We start from the raw sequence: 14,999 nt of genomic DNA on the forward strand, positions 1-14,999 counted from the left end.
GGCACTGGAGACGGTGCGGAGAAGATTTACAAGGATGATGCCATAAATGCGAGGATATACATGTCAGGAAAGGATGAACAGGCTGGGTCTCTTTTTGCTTGAAAAAAGGTTGAGGGGTGACCTAATATAGGTCTTTAAAATGATGAAAGGTTTTGATAGTGTGGATACAGAGAGAGTGTTTCCACTTGTGGGGAAGAGCATAACTAGAGGCCATCAATACAAGATAGTCACCAAGAAATCCAATAGGGAATTCAGGAGAAACTTCTTTACCCAGAGAGTGGTGAGAATGTGGGACTCGCTGCCACAGGGAGTGAGTGAGGCGAATAGTATCGATGCATTTCAGGGGAGGCTAGACAAGTATATGAGGGAGAAGGGAATAGAGCGTTATGCTGATAGATTTAGATGAGGAAAGACGGGAGGAGGCTCGAGTGGAGCATAAACACCGGCATGGACTGGTTGGGCCAAATGGCCTGTATCTGTGCCGTATATCCCGTGTAATCTTGTGTGAATGATAAAAAGATACACTAGGTTAAATACAGAGAAACTTAGTTCTTCCAGTGGGAGAATCAAGAACAAGGGAACATTATCTTCTAATCAAAACTGGGCCATTGAGGAGAAAAGTCAGGTAGCACCATTTCACATGAAGGGCAGTAGAAAGTTGGAGTTTCTCGTCTCTGGTACAGTGACTGGAGTTTCTAGTATCTGATAAGGGAGACTGAGGTCACTCGTGTTATACAATCACAGGCAGAGGTGTTTGAAAACCATTGGGGCATTACCAAAAATTTGTGTGGATTTTCGCTCTTCCCTTTGATTCGATGAAGCTTCGACTAAAGACATCAGCGTGCTTTCTGTATTATCCAGGAATGACGTGACCTTGCAGAGTTGGTCTGATCGTTCGTCGATTGCTGCCATATTTTTGTAGAGAGTGTCTATTTGGCATGTGCTCATACACTGTAAGCAACACAAGAACATAAGAAATAGGAGCAGGAGTAGGCCCTAGGGCCCCTTGAGCCTGCTCCGCCATTCAATAAGATCATGGCTGATCAGATCATGGACTCAGCTCCACTTCCCCGCCTGCTCCCCATAACCCTTCACTCCCTTATCGTTCAAAAATCTGTCTATCTCCACCTTAAATATATTCAATGACCCAGCCTCCACAGCTCCCTGGGGTAGAGAATTCCACAGATTCATGACCCTCAGAGAGAAGAAATTCCTCCTCATCACTGTCTTAAATGGGCGGCCCCTTATTCTGAAACTATGCCCCCTAGTTCTAGATTCCCTCACGAGGGCAAACATCCTCTCTGCATCTACCCTGTCAAGCCCCCTCAGAATCTTATACGTTTCAATAAGATCACCGCTCATTCTTCTAAACTCCAATGAATACAGGCCCAACCTGCTCAACCTTTCTTCATAATAACCCAAGGAATGAAAGGCTGAAAAACAATTGGTCATTTTTTTTTTTTAAATACATGATTATCTGGGCGGTACTGTACCACAAACAGGCAATAAAACATCAAATAACTCTCAGTACATTCATTGATGAATTTGTATAAGTAGTTTGTTCACAAAGGATGTGGATTATTAAAAATATATAGAGGTCAAGTTTCCATTTTTTTCCGCTAGTTGTATCAACGCAATCCAGGTGGAATCGACTGGAGCTGCACTAAAGATTGTTCCTGTGCATAACAATAGGAAAAACAAAGACTTGCATTCCTAGAGACTTTCATGACCACCGGATGTCTCAAAACGCTTTATGTTCAGTGAAGTACTTTTGTAATGAGAGAAATGCAGCAGCCAATTTGTGCACAGCAAGCTCCCACACACAGCAATGTGATAGCACCAGATAATCCGTGTTTTGCAATGTTGATTGAGGGATAAATTTTGGCCAGGATACCAGGGATAACCCCTCTGCTCTTCTTTGAAATAGTGCCTTGGGATCTTTCACATCCACCTGAGGGGGCAGACAGGGCCTCGGTTTAATGTCTTATCCAAAAGACGGCCTCTCCGACAGTGCAGCACTCCCTCAGCACTGCACTGAAGTGCAAAAATCCAGGCTGATGCTCAAGTCCCAGGAGATGGGATTTGAACCCACAACCTTCTAACTCAGAGGCGAATGTGATACCCGCTGAGCCACAATCGACATTTACTAAAACAGCTCACCTGGTCATTGATCACATTTCAGATTGTGGGAGCTTGCTGTGCGTAAATTGGCTGCCACGTTTCCTCTATTAATTCAGTGACTACACTTCCAAAGTACTTCATTGGCTATAAACCTTTCATAATATTGAAAACCTGCATTGGATCCTCATTTTACCTTCCCTATTCTAATGAGAAAGTTTCAATTTTATACGGTTGTCCACAAAAATTTAAAGAGGTAATTTTAAAAAAAAGTAAACGGGTATAAACATACGAACAGTGATGCACAGGTAAAGACCCGCTGGCCCATCAAGCCTGTCTGACACAATTGCCATACCTTGTGTATTGCAACATATACACTCCACCCCACCCAAAACTATGTGATCTGGGTAAAGGCGAAATAAAGAGATAAAAACCCAGACCAAATTTGGGGGGGGGAATACAATTCTGGGAAATTTCTCTCTGACCCACCTCGGCAATGGACACTGGTTCAGGAGACCACTCAGGCCCTGAACGCCCTGCAGTGCCTACCCCTCTGTCAGAGGTAATCTCCGCCCCAGCCAGAAACAGGTCCAGCTCTCGCTTGAAGGAATTCAGCGAATCAGCATCCATGGCTCGAGACGACAGCCTGTTCCAGAGGCCCACTATTCTCTGTGGGAAAGTACCACCTCCTGACGTCTGTAATGTATTTGCTTAATGGGTTCTTTGCTTAAGAGTTCATAGCAACACATTGCTATTAAGAACTAGTTGGTTTATTAACAAAGGTTTAACAAATCACACTACACATTATCAGTTTATCCACTAGGCTCACAACTGCATACCTCATCGTGGGCACCCTGAACTCAACTGGTTGGGGTTTTATTGAGACTTGTGAACATCACGTGACTGGTTAAGCCACTCCCAACTCAACAGCTCTACAACTATTTGTTTTTTTTTAAAAAAGGGCACTAGAATCCATAAATCCAAATTAACATGTGAATTTTATCAAATCAAATTAAAATTTGGTTGCCGGGGGTGATGATGCACTCCAGTCCCTCCGGTGCCCACCTCTCGCAGAAGACCGCAAGCGTACGGGTGGACACCGCGTGCTCCATCTCCAGGGACACCCTGGCTCGAGCGTAGCCGCGGGAGAGAGGCAGGCAGTCGGGCTGAACAATCCCCTCGACCGCCCACTGCCTGGACCGGTTAATGGCCATCTTTCAACAGCTTTACAACTATTTTTGTAGAGGACAGTTAAACAATTAAATCAAGTGCCCCCCCCTTAAGTGGGGGGGGGGGGGGACACTCCAAACACTTTCAAACAAGTGCCCCCTTGTTTTTTTTGTTTTTTGGGTGTGTGTTTTTTTTTTTTTTTTTTTTTTTTTTTGAGGGCACCAAAACACAAATTATACAAGTGCCCCCCCAGCTAAAAGGGGGGCGGGGGCACTAAAACCGACAAACATAGACAAATTAAACTTTAAACAATTATAATCAAATTAAAATTTGGTTGCCGGGGGTGATGCACTGCAGTCCCGCCGGCGCCCACCTCTCGCGGAAGGCCGCGAGCGTACCGGTGGAAACCTCATGCTCCATCTCCAGAGACACCCTGGCGCGAACATAGCCGCAGAAGAGAGGCAGGCAGTCGGGCTGAACGACCCCCTCGACCGCCCGCTGCCTGGACCGGTTAATGGCCACCTTTCACCAGCTCGACAAACCTGTGAGCATACTCACGGGTGTAATACACATTACAACGTCTAACCTAGACCTGGCCTTATACAGTTTAAATTTGTGACCCCTGGTCCTCCCTAACCTATTGAATTGAAAAAAATTACCAAATTGGGGGAAATAGGTTTACATTGAACCAGTCTCAATGTCACTCCAAATTAAAAGAAACTCAATGGTTGATGCTAAAACAATTAACCCCGCTAAATAAAGAACTGTTTGACAATGAGATTGGAGGCTACAAGGATAGACATAGACAAGAGACGGACAGATAGCTCATGGTTGCTGTGTCACATTGTTGTTTGTGGGAGCTTGCTGTGCGCAAATTGGCTGCTACATTACAACAGTGACTACACTTCAAAAGTACTACATTGGCTAAGGTCGTGAAAGGCGTTATATAAATGCAAGTCTTCCTTTCTTTTCTTCATTACTCGATTTCAAAATTCTCATCCTTGTTTTGAAATCCCTCCATGGCCCTCGCCCCTGCCTAGCTCTAATCTCCTCCAGCCTCAGAACCTCCCCTCCCCAGAGATGTCTGCACTCCTCAAATTCTGCCCTCTTGAGCATTCCTGATTATAATTGCTCAACTATTGGTGGCCATGCCTTCTGTTGCCTGGGCCCCAAGCTCTGGAACTCCCTGCCTAAACCTCTCTACCTCTCTTTCCTCCTTTAAGACGCTCCTTAAAACCTACCTCTTTGACCAAGCTTTTGGTCACCTGCCCTAATTTCTCCTTGTGTGGCTCGGTGTCAAATTTTGCGTCTTATAATACTTGGGAAGTTTTACTATGTTAAAGGCGCTATATAAATACAAGTTGTTGTTGTAGTTGTGAGCCACTTACCATTTGCTCAGATACTGTCGAGTTGGCATCACTGCCTATGGTCTTGTTGAAATGACATTCGCGTTCACAACCTGGGGTGATGAAGGCACAGATTACTATCACGTTACGTTCCAAAACTATTCACAGCTCACATCCACCCCCTAGTGTATTTACTGGGAACTCTCATTTCATTCCAAATAATCTGTGACTTCAGGTTCCACTCTGAAGATGTTGAAGTCTGATGTTTACAAATAACCTCAGGATTTGCCGGGGATTTCAAACCATGTTTTAATTTTTTAACATTTAGCGTTGTAGCACAGTGGATGATAGAGCGGGTACTCTGGGACACATGGGTATTATTGTCAGGCTAGGTGACAGATGTCTACACAACAGTAAACTCCTTAAGAACATAAGCACATAAGAAATAGAAGCAGGAGTCAGCCATTTGGCCCCTCGAGCCTGCTCCGCCATTCAATAAGATCACGGCTGATCTTCTACCTCAACTCCACTTTCCTGCACTATCCCCATATCCCTTGATTCCCTTAATATCCAAAAATCTATCGATCTCTGTCTTGAATATACTCAACGACTGAGCCTCCACAGCCCTCTGGGGTAGAGAATTCCAAAGATTCACCACCCTCGGAGTGAAGAAATTTCTCCTCATCAAAGTTCTTAATAGCCGACCCCTTATTCTGAGACTGTGACCCCTGGTTCTAGACTCCCCAGCCAGCGGTAACATCCTCCCTTCAACTACCCTGTTCAGCCGTGTAAGAATTGTGTATGTTTCAATGAGATCACTTCTCATTCTTCTGAATTCTAGAGAATATAGGCCTAGTCTACTCAATCTCTCCTCATAGGACAATCCTCCCATCCCAGGAATCAGTCTGGTGAACCTTTGTTGCACTGCCTCTATGGCAAGTATATCCTTCCTTAGGTAAGGAGACCAAAACTGTACACAGTACTCCATGTGTGGTCTCACCAGAGCCCTATATAATTGTAGTAAGATGCCTTTACTCTTATACTCAAACCCTCTTGTAATAAAGGCCAACATACCATTTGCTTTCTTAATTGCTTGCTGTACCTGCATGTCAACTTTCAGTGATTTGTGTCCCTCTGAACACCAACATTTGCCAATCTCTCAGCATTTAAAAAATACTCTGCTTTTCTACTCTTCCTACCAAAATGGATAACTTCACATTTCTCCACATTATATTCCATTTGCCATGTTCTTGCCCACTCACTTAGCCTGTCTGTATCCCTTGAAGCCTTTTTGCATCCTCCTCACAACTTATATTCCCACCTAGCTTTGTATCATAAGAAAACTTGGATATATTACATTTGGTGCCCTCGTCCAAATAGAAACATAGAAACATAGAAAATAGGTGCAGGAGCAGGCCATTCAGCCCTTCTAGCCTGCACCGCCATTCAATGAGTTCATGGCTGAACATGAAACTTCAGTACCCACTTCCTGCTTTCTCGCCATACCCCTTGATCCCCCGAGTAGTAAGGACTTCATCTAACTCCCTTTTGAATATATTTAGTGAATTGGCCTCAACTACTTTCTGTGGTAGAGAATTCCACAGGTTCACCACTCTCTGGGTGAAGAAGTTTCTCCTCATTTCGGTCCTAAATGGCTTACCCCTTATCCTCAGACTGTGACCCCTGGTTCTGGACTTCCCCAACATTGGGAACATTCTTCCTGCATCGAACCTGTCTAAACCCATCAGAATTTTAAAAGTTTCTATGAGGTCCCCTCTCATTCTTCTGAACTCCAGTGAATACAAGCCCAGTTGATCCAGTCTTTCTTGATAGGTCAGTCCCACCATCCCTGGAATCAGTCTGGTGAATCTTCGCTGCACTCCCTCAATAGCAAGAATGTCCTTCCTCAAGTTAGGAGACCAAAACTGTACACAATACTCCAGGTGTGGCCTCACCAAGGCCCTGTACAACTGTAGCAACACCTCCCTGCCCCTGTACTCAAATCTCCTTGCTATGAAGGCCAACATGCCATTTGCTTTCTTAACCGCCTGCTGTACCTGCATGCCAACCTTCAATAACTGATGTACCATGACACCCAGGTCTCGTTGCACCTTCCCTTTTCCTAATCTGTCACCATTCAGATAATAGTCTGTCTCTGTTTTTACCACCGAAGTGGATAACCTCACATTTATCCACATTATACTTCATCTGCCATGCATTTGCCCACTCACCTAACCTATCCAAGTCACTCTGCAGCCTCATAGCATCCTCCTCGCAGCTCACACTGCCACCCAACTTAGTGTCATCCGCAAATTTGGAGATACTACATTTAATCCCCTCGTCTAAATCATTAATGTACAATGTAAACAGCTGGGGCCCCAGCACAGAACCTTGCGGTACCCCACTAGTCACTGCCTGCCATTCTGAAAAATACCCATTTACTCCTACTCTTTGCTTCCTGTCTGCCAACCAGTTCTCAATCCATGTCAGCACACTACCCCCAATCCCATGTGCTTTAACTTTGCACATTAATCTCTTGTGTGGGACCTTGGCGAAAGCCTTCTGAAAGTCCAAATATACCACATCAACTGGTTCTCCTTTGTCCACTTTACTGGAAACATCCTCAAAAATGTCCAGAAGATTTGTCAAGCATGATCTCCCTTTCACAAATCCATGCGGACTTGGACCTATCATGTCACCATTTTCCAAATGCGCTGCTATGACATCCTTAATAATTGATTCCATCATTTTACCCACTACTGAGGTCAGGCTGACCGGTCTATAATTCCCTGTTTTCTCTCTCCCTCCTTTTTTAAAAAGTGGGGTTACATTGGCTACCCTCCACTCCATAGGAACTGATCCAGAGTCAATGGAATGTTGGAAAATGACTGTCAATGCATCAGCTATTTCCAAGGCCACCTCCTTAAGTACTCTGGCATGCAGTCCATCAGGCCCTGGGGATTTATCGGCCTTCAATCCCATCAATTTCCCCAACACAATTTCCCGACTAATAAAGATTTCCCTCAGTTCCTCCTCCTTACGAGACCCTCTGACCGCTTTTATATCCGGAAGGTTGTTTGTGTCCTCCTTAGTGAATACCGAACCAAAATACTTGTTCAATTGGTCTGCCATTTCTTTGTTCCCCGTTATGACTTCCCCTGATTCTGACTGCAGGGGACCTACGTTTGTCTTTAATAACCTTTTTCTCTTTACATATCTATAGAAACTTTTGCAATCCGCCTTAATGTTCCCTGCAAGCTTCTTCTCGTACTCCATTTTCCCTGCCCTAATCAAACCCTTTGTCCTCCTCTGCTGAGTTCTAAATTTCTCCCAGTCCCCGGGTTCGCTGCTATTTCTGGCCAATTTGTATGCCACTTCCTTGGCTTTAATACTATCCCTGATTTCCCTAGATAGCCACCTTCCCTTTTTTATTTTTACGCCAGACAGGAATGTACAATTGTTGTAATTCATCCATGCGGTCTCTAAATGTCTGCCATTGCCCATCCAGTCAACCCCTTAAGTATCATTCGCCAATCTATCTTAGCCAATTCATGCCTCATACCTTCAAAGTTACCCTTCTTTAAGTTCTGGACCATGGTCTCTGAATTAACTGTTTCATTCTCCATCCTAATGCAGAATTCCACCATATTATGGTCACTCTTCCCCAAGGGGCCTCGCACAATGAGATTGCTAATTAATCCTCTCTCATTACACAACACCCAGTCTAAGATGGCCTCCCCCCTAGTTGGTTCCTCGACATATTGGTCGAGAAAACCATCCCTTATGCACTCCAGGAAATCCTCCTCCACCGTATTGCTTCCAGTTTGGTTAACCCAATCTATGTGCATATTAAAGTCACCCATTATAACTGCTGCACCTTTATTGCATGCACCCCTAATTTCCTGTTTGATGCCCTCCCCCAACATCACTACTACTGTTTGGAGGTCTGTACACAACTCCCACTAACGTTTTTTGCCCTTTGGTGTTCTGCAGCTCTACCCATATAGATTCCACATCATCCAAGCTAATGTCTTTCCTAACTATTGCATTAATCTCCTCTTTAACCAGCAATGCTACCCCACCTCCTTTTCCTTTTATTCTATCCTTCCTGAATGTTGAATACCCCTGGATGTTGAGTTCCCAGCCCTGATCATCCTGGAGCCACGTCTCCGTAATCCCAATCACATCATATTTGTTAACATCTATTTGCACAGTTAATTCATCCACTTTATTGCGGATACTCCTTGCATTAAGACACAAAGCCTTCAGGCTTGTTTTTTTTTTTAAAAACACCCTTTGTCCTTTTAGAATTTTGCTGTACAGTGGCCCTTTTTGTTCTTTGCCTTGGATTTCTCTGCCCTCCATTTTTCCTCATCTCCTTTCTATCTTTTGCTTTTGCCTCCTTTTTGTCTCCCTCTGTCTCCCTGCATTGGTTCCCATCCCCCTGCCATATTAGTTTAACTCCTCCCCAACAGCACAAGCAAACACTCCCCCTAGGACATTGGTTCCGGTCCTGCCCAGCTGCAGACCGTCCAGTTTGTACTGGTCCCACCTCCCCCAGAACCGGTTCCAATGACCCAGGAATTTGAATCCCTCCCTGCAGCACCACTGCTCAAGGCACGTATTCATCTGCGCTATCCTGCGAATCCTACTCTGACTAGCACGTGGCACTGGTAGCAATCCCGAGATTACTAGTTTTGAGGTCCTACTTTTTAATTTAGCTCCTAGCTCCTTAAATTTGTTTCGTAGGACCTCATCCCTTTTTTTAAACCTATGATTGATATAGATTGTGAATAGCTGAGGCCCAAGCAGCTGAGGTCCAGTCTAAGTGTTATCTGCAACTTGGCATTGTTCTTGATGAGCCAAACATCGAATTCGCTATCTGAGGCACTTCAGAGTCGAGAAACAAAATATACGGCATAGAAATCATAGGCCTAGAAATTGATTTTGTGAAGCGCCCGTTTTTCAGGCGTTACCGGACTAAGGCCCCAACATGGGCAGGCAGCCACTGCAAACTTTCAACGCCATATTGGGTAAGGACAAAAAAAAAGTAAGCGGCGGAGACGGGCATTAGATCCTTTACATGTGCAAACAAGGGGTGTAATGTCTGTTCTAGGCCCCCACTATTGCCAATAGGGTAGCCCCGAGTGAAACCAGGCCCAGAGATCGCCTGCTAGACCTAACCAAGAAGGTAAGTAACCTACCTGACATGAAAGGAACAGTTTCTCCCTCCCCCCCGATTCTCCGTCCCCGCATTGCCCGGATGTAATCGGAGAATAATAACTAGAACTGCTTTGTCGACACCTGCACAATGATTCACTACCAAGGTCAACTTAAAGTAGCAAATCAAAATACATTTCAGTCATGGCTTTTGACCAGACAGAGGTTAAGTTGTTCATTCCTCATGCTCGTCATTCATTAATCCCAAGAATGTAGCATTCCAGAAGAGGGTCTCTTTACCAAACAGGTTCAGAAAGGGTGTGCAGAGCAGATGGCGGAGATTATGAGTTGAACTCTGATGTGGAAGTGCCGCCTGTCAGCAGCCAGCCTCCTTCAATAATTCAGTCATATGATTTTAGATTTAAAGCAACTTAGATTTAAAACTTTAAAAAACCCACAAAAACACTCAAAATATTGCCCACGCCACCACAATACAAATTGCAAAAAAACGTTAAAAGAACAAAGACTCGCACTTACCTGCGGAGTACTTTACCGTCCTCACCGCCGCCGGCGATGCTGGACCGCTCGGATTTCCCGGGCGCGGTCACTGTGAGGCGCACGGGTCGGGCAGGTGCTCAAACTCGCGCCGGTGTCACAACCGGGGGGCATTGCACACCGGGCGCAGCTCTTCCCAGCGGTGCTGCTCCGCGTTGCCGCAAAACTGGATCCGAGGATCACCGCGGGGCGCTGGAGGCTGACCGCCCGCCCAGAACACCACATCTCCGCCTTTCCCGCTGCTCCGGGGGGTGGGGGGGAGGAACCCTGAGCGCAAAGACCCGGAAAATCCAGCCCATTGATTCTCATAGAATCATAGTACAGTACGGCACAGATGGAGGCCATTCGGCCCATCGAGTCTGCGCTGGCTCGTTCGAGGAGCAATCCCGTTAAGTCCCACTCACTCGCTCTTTCCCCATATCCCTGAAATTAGTTTTTCCTTTAAGTGTTTATCCAACTCCCCTTTGAAGGCTGCTATTGCATCTGTATCCAGGCAGTGCGTTCCAAATCCTAACCACTTGTTGAGTATAAGATTTTCCTCATGTTGCCTCTGGTTCTTTTGCCAAATCGCCTTCAATCTGTGCCCTCTGGCTATCGACCTTTCCGCCAATGGGAACAGTTTCTCTCTATCTCCTTTGTCCAGGCCCCTCATGATTTTGAGCACCTCGATCAAATCTCCTCACAACCTTCTCTGCTCCAAGGGGAACCCCAGCTTCTCCAGTCCATCCACATAACTGAAGTCCTTCATCCCTGGAACCATTCCGGTAAATCTTTCCTGCACCCTCTCCGAAGCCTTCACGTCCTTCCTAAAGTGCGGTGCCCAGAATTGGACTCAATTGGGATCGAACTATTGTTTTATATAGGTTTAGCATAACTTCCTGACTTTTATACTCTCTGCTTATAAAGCCCAGGATCCCATATGCTTTATCAACTGAAAGATTTTGCTCCCAAAACCTTTAAAAGAGGAATATTTATTGGCAACATTCCAGGATAAAGTGTGCATTTTTTTCCTAAAGTGCCATTAATGATTACAACTATTTTAGTGTAAAACCATGAATCAAGTACCTCCTTATTAACGGGGGACACTAAAACCCACAATTAAACCAATTAATATTTTACCAGAACTTAAGTCAAATTAAAATTTGGTTCATTAATGATTACAACGATCACTCACTTGAACAGGTGGGGTGAATTAATTTCCCTACGGACACGTCGACAGCACAACAAAAATTTCCGATTGTATTGACGCACGTTCCAATGCGACATATTGATGCACCTCCTCGCTTGCACTCGTCCACATCTACAAATAAATGGCGAAATACAATCTTTTTGATTAGTTCTTCAACGGTGTAAAGTATGGATGTATCATGCAATGAGGGTGAATTTTAACCCCCCCACCCCACCCCACCCCGCCACCAAAACGGATGGGTTAGGGTCAGGTCTGATGTTAAAAATCTGAAAAATCTGAAACCCGCCGCCGACCCGTTCACCGCTGGTTGCCAGGGACGCTGGGCGGGCAGCCAATCCGCTCCCAGGAGGTGGGTTGGCCATTGACCTATTTGAACGAGGCTGGCAAGCCTGGGATTAGTGGCCGGCCGGGTTTCCCAGGCCTCTGGAAATCCGACGGCTGAAAAGAGGCGAGGATGGCTTCAGGGGAGACAGTGAGTGCCTTCACTACACTGCTTGTGGGCCAGGAGGAGCTGGAGTGCTCCCCGCACCCACCCCGTACCCCAAGCTCCGTCCCCCCCCCATCAGTGATCAGGAAGGCCAATGGAATCTTGGCCTTTATCGGAAGGGGGATGGAGTATAAAAGCAGGGAAGTCTTGCTACAGTTATACAAGGTATTGGTGAGGCCACACCTGGAATACTGTGTGCAGTTTTGGTTTCCATATTTACAAAAGGATATACTTGCTTTGGAGGCAGTTCAGAGCAGGATCGCTCGGTTGATTCCGGACATGAGGGGGTTGACTTGAGGAAAGGTTGAGAAGATTGGGCCTCTACTCACTGGAATTCAGAAGAATGAGATGATCTTATCGAAACATATAAGATTATGAGGGAGCTTGACCAGGTGGATGCAGAGAGGATGCTTCCACTGATGGGGGAGACTAGAACTAGGGGGCATGGTCTTAGAATAAGGGGCCGCCCATTTAAAACGGAGATGAGGAGCAATTTCTGTGATAATTGGTTCATGTCCTGAACCATCAAAGCCTTCCCACCACCTCTAAAGCTCAAGTCAGGGGTGTGATGGACTATACATTGTTTGCGTGGATCACTGCAGACACAGCAAGACTCAAGAAGCTCGACACGATCCAGGATAAAGCTTTTCGCTTGGTTGTCGCCCTTGCTTCTAGACTTAATGTCCCACCGTCTCCATCATCAGCACACTGGCCGCAGTATATAGAATCCACAGAAGGCACTGCAATAACTCAGTGTGGTAACTTCGACAGAACCTCCCCAAGAGCAGCAATCTTGAGGGAACTCCTCGATCCCCTCCAAGTCATGCAACATCCTGAGTTGAGACATAAAAATGCTGGAAACACTCAGCGGGTCAGGTATCATCGTGGAGAGAGAAACAGTTAATGTTAGAGATGGAGCAGGATTTAAGCGATTGTAGGGGCAGCGAGAGGGAGCGGGAGAGGAGGAAAGGACTGAAGGGAAGGTCTGTGATAAGGTGGAAGGCAGAAGAGATTAACAGCAGACTGCTATGATAAAACAGACACCTATGGAAACAAAGGCTCTCAAGAACTATGCAGATTTTAGAGCAAGCCTTAAAGACACTGGGAGAACTTCCTGACGAATACAGAGACTGTTATGCATGTAGAATGATTCTATGAATTCAAAGCAAATCAGACAGCAAACTTCATAAATAGAATAATGTATGTGTGCCTTGATTGTACAAAATCAAAAACAGTACACAGGTGCAGTATTTATTTGTTGTCAGTGAAACAATTTACAATAAAATTAATAGTTGTATCATGTGGAAAAAGAAAAAGTCAGAAGAGCTGATGGTGCGAGGCGACAGGAGATGGTAATGAGACAAGTAAAGAAACAAAAGATGGTCTAGGGGAGGCGCGAATGGGGCTTAGACATATTCCTTCATTGCCATGGAATCCCCTACCTAACACCACTGTGGGAGCACCATCGGTATAAGGACTGCAGCGGTTCAAGGAGAAGGCCCACCCAGCACTTCCTTCTCAAGGGCAACTAGCGATGGGCAATAAAAATGTGGCATTGCTTATGCTGCCACATCCAAAGACCAAATGCAGAAGATGGTCAGTGATGTGTTTGGCTTTGATTGATAATTGTGTTTGCATTGCACAAACAGTCTAAATAAGCAATGCAGTTAATGGAACAATAAGTCCTTACCTTTACAATATGGGCGTCCAGTTGTACAGTTGTTGGCTACCATACATATATTAAACCCTTTCAGACAGTGGCATGTTCTGCCCATGGTGGTGTTACGGTACTCTGAACCATAAGGACATGGTTTTGAAAGACACCTATCAATACCTGAAAAACATGCAACAATTGTGATCAATTCATTGAAATTCTGTGCTCCAAACATGATGGGATTTGCAAATATGCTCAGTTATGTTATATTCATCGTTTTTACACTAATGTTGAACCATGCCAGGTAGAATTTCCCGGGAGCCCTCCCGATCTCGAGCTGTAACTTCGTCAGAGGACTGGCAGAAAGCATGGGGAAAGGGTTTGAATGTCATTCCTCCGGGGCTTCTGCTGATCTCCTGCCAAGGATGAGGAGGCCACCAGCTACAACCACAACAACCTCCACTTATATAGAATCTTAAATGTGGACAGATGTCCTGAAAACTTCAGAGGAGTGTTCCAACAAAAATGGATGTATTGGTTGGAGCTAGTTTGATTCTGGACACATTAGGTGTCATGAAGTACTCCAGCCACAGGGTGGCGTTTTTCCGATTGGACAGAAAAGAACAAAGAGAAAGCAAAACCAGAGAGATACCCAGGTGCAGCTGGGAAGCCACAAGCAGCTTCCATTTTAGCTCAAACTGTCTGAACTTTTATTTATTAAAAACAAACTTCCTGCTGTATTAAACCTTTCAGAAGTACACAGTCATGTAAGTAACAACTTCTTATCCAATTGTTCTGCAATTGTAGTATTTATATGTGATGTACAGAAAGAGATAAGTAACTTCTCTTGATTAATGCTTGTATATTAGATCTGTCTTTTATTCTTTATCAACAGTTTTCACACTACATTATTAAAGGATTTGGATTCTGAAGTTCTGAGCTTTGGCCATGTTTCTTGGTGTAGTGTTGAAGTTAGCTGGAGAATCAGAGCTATGCTCGCGGTATGCTATGCTCTGACAGAAACCGGTATAATGGACAAATGGATAGAAAGAATGAAACTATAGACCAATTAGTCTAACATCTGTCATTGGGAAAATGCTGGAGTCCATTATTAAACAAGTAGTAGCAGGACATTTAGAAAATCAGAATACAGTCAAGCAGTGGGAGGTGGGTCATTGAATATATTTAAGGTGGAGATGCACTGGAGAAGAACAGGCCCCGATGGTGCTAGATGTATGTGATATATTCTTTATTACATCACAAACACACACATCGCACAAGACGGCTTCACAGGAACTTATCATGTGACCTTGCCACATG

At 45.0% G+C, this 14,999-nt stretch overlaps 1 protein-coding gene across 1 annotated transcript in view; it reads right to left on the minus strand.

Moving 5' to 3' along the window:
- Nucleotides 1-14,999, minus strand: part of LOC139237981 (adhesion G protein-coupled receptor E5-like) — a 73,271-nt gene that overhangs the window by 23,053 nt on the left and 35,219 nt on the right. The window contains exons 3-6 of the mRNA XM_070867349.1: nucleotides 13,716-13,859; nucleotides 11,524-11,649; nucleotides 4,677-4,747; nucleotides 777-951 (exon numbers count right to left, since the gene is read on the minus strand). Coding sequence (XP_070723450.1) covers nucleotides 777-951; nucleotides 4,677-4,747; nucleotides 11,524-11,649; nucleotides 13,716-13,859 — 516 coding nt within the window. The remainder of the gene's footprint in view (nucleotides 1-776; nucleotides 952-4,676; nucleotides 4,748-11,523; nucleotides 11,650-13,715; nucleotides 13,860-14,999) is intronic.

This window comes from Pristiophorus japonicus, chromosome 24, assembly GCF_044704955.1.
Source record: "Pristiophorus japonicus isolate sPriJap1 chromosome 24, sPriJap1.hap1, whole genome shotgun sequence".
NCBI lineage: Eukaryota > Metazoa > Chordata > Chondrichthyes > Pristiophoridae > Pristiophorus > Pristiophorus japonicus.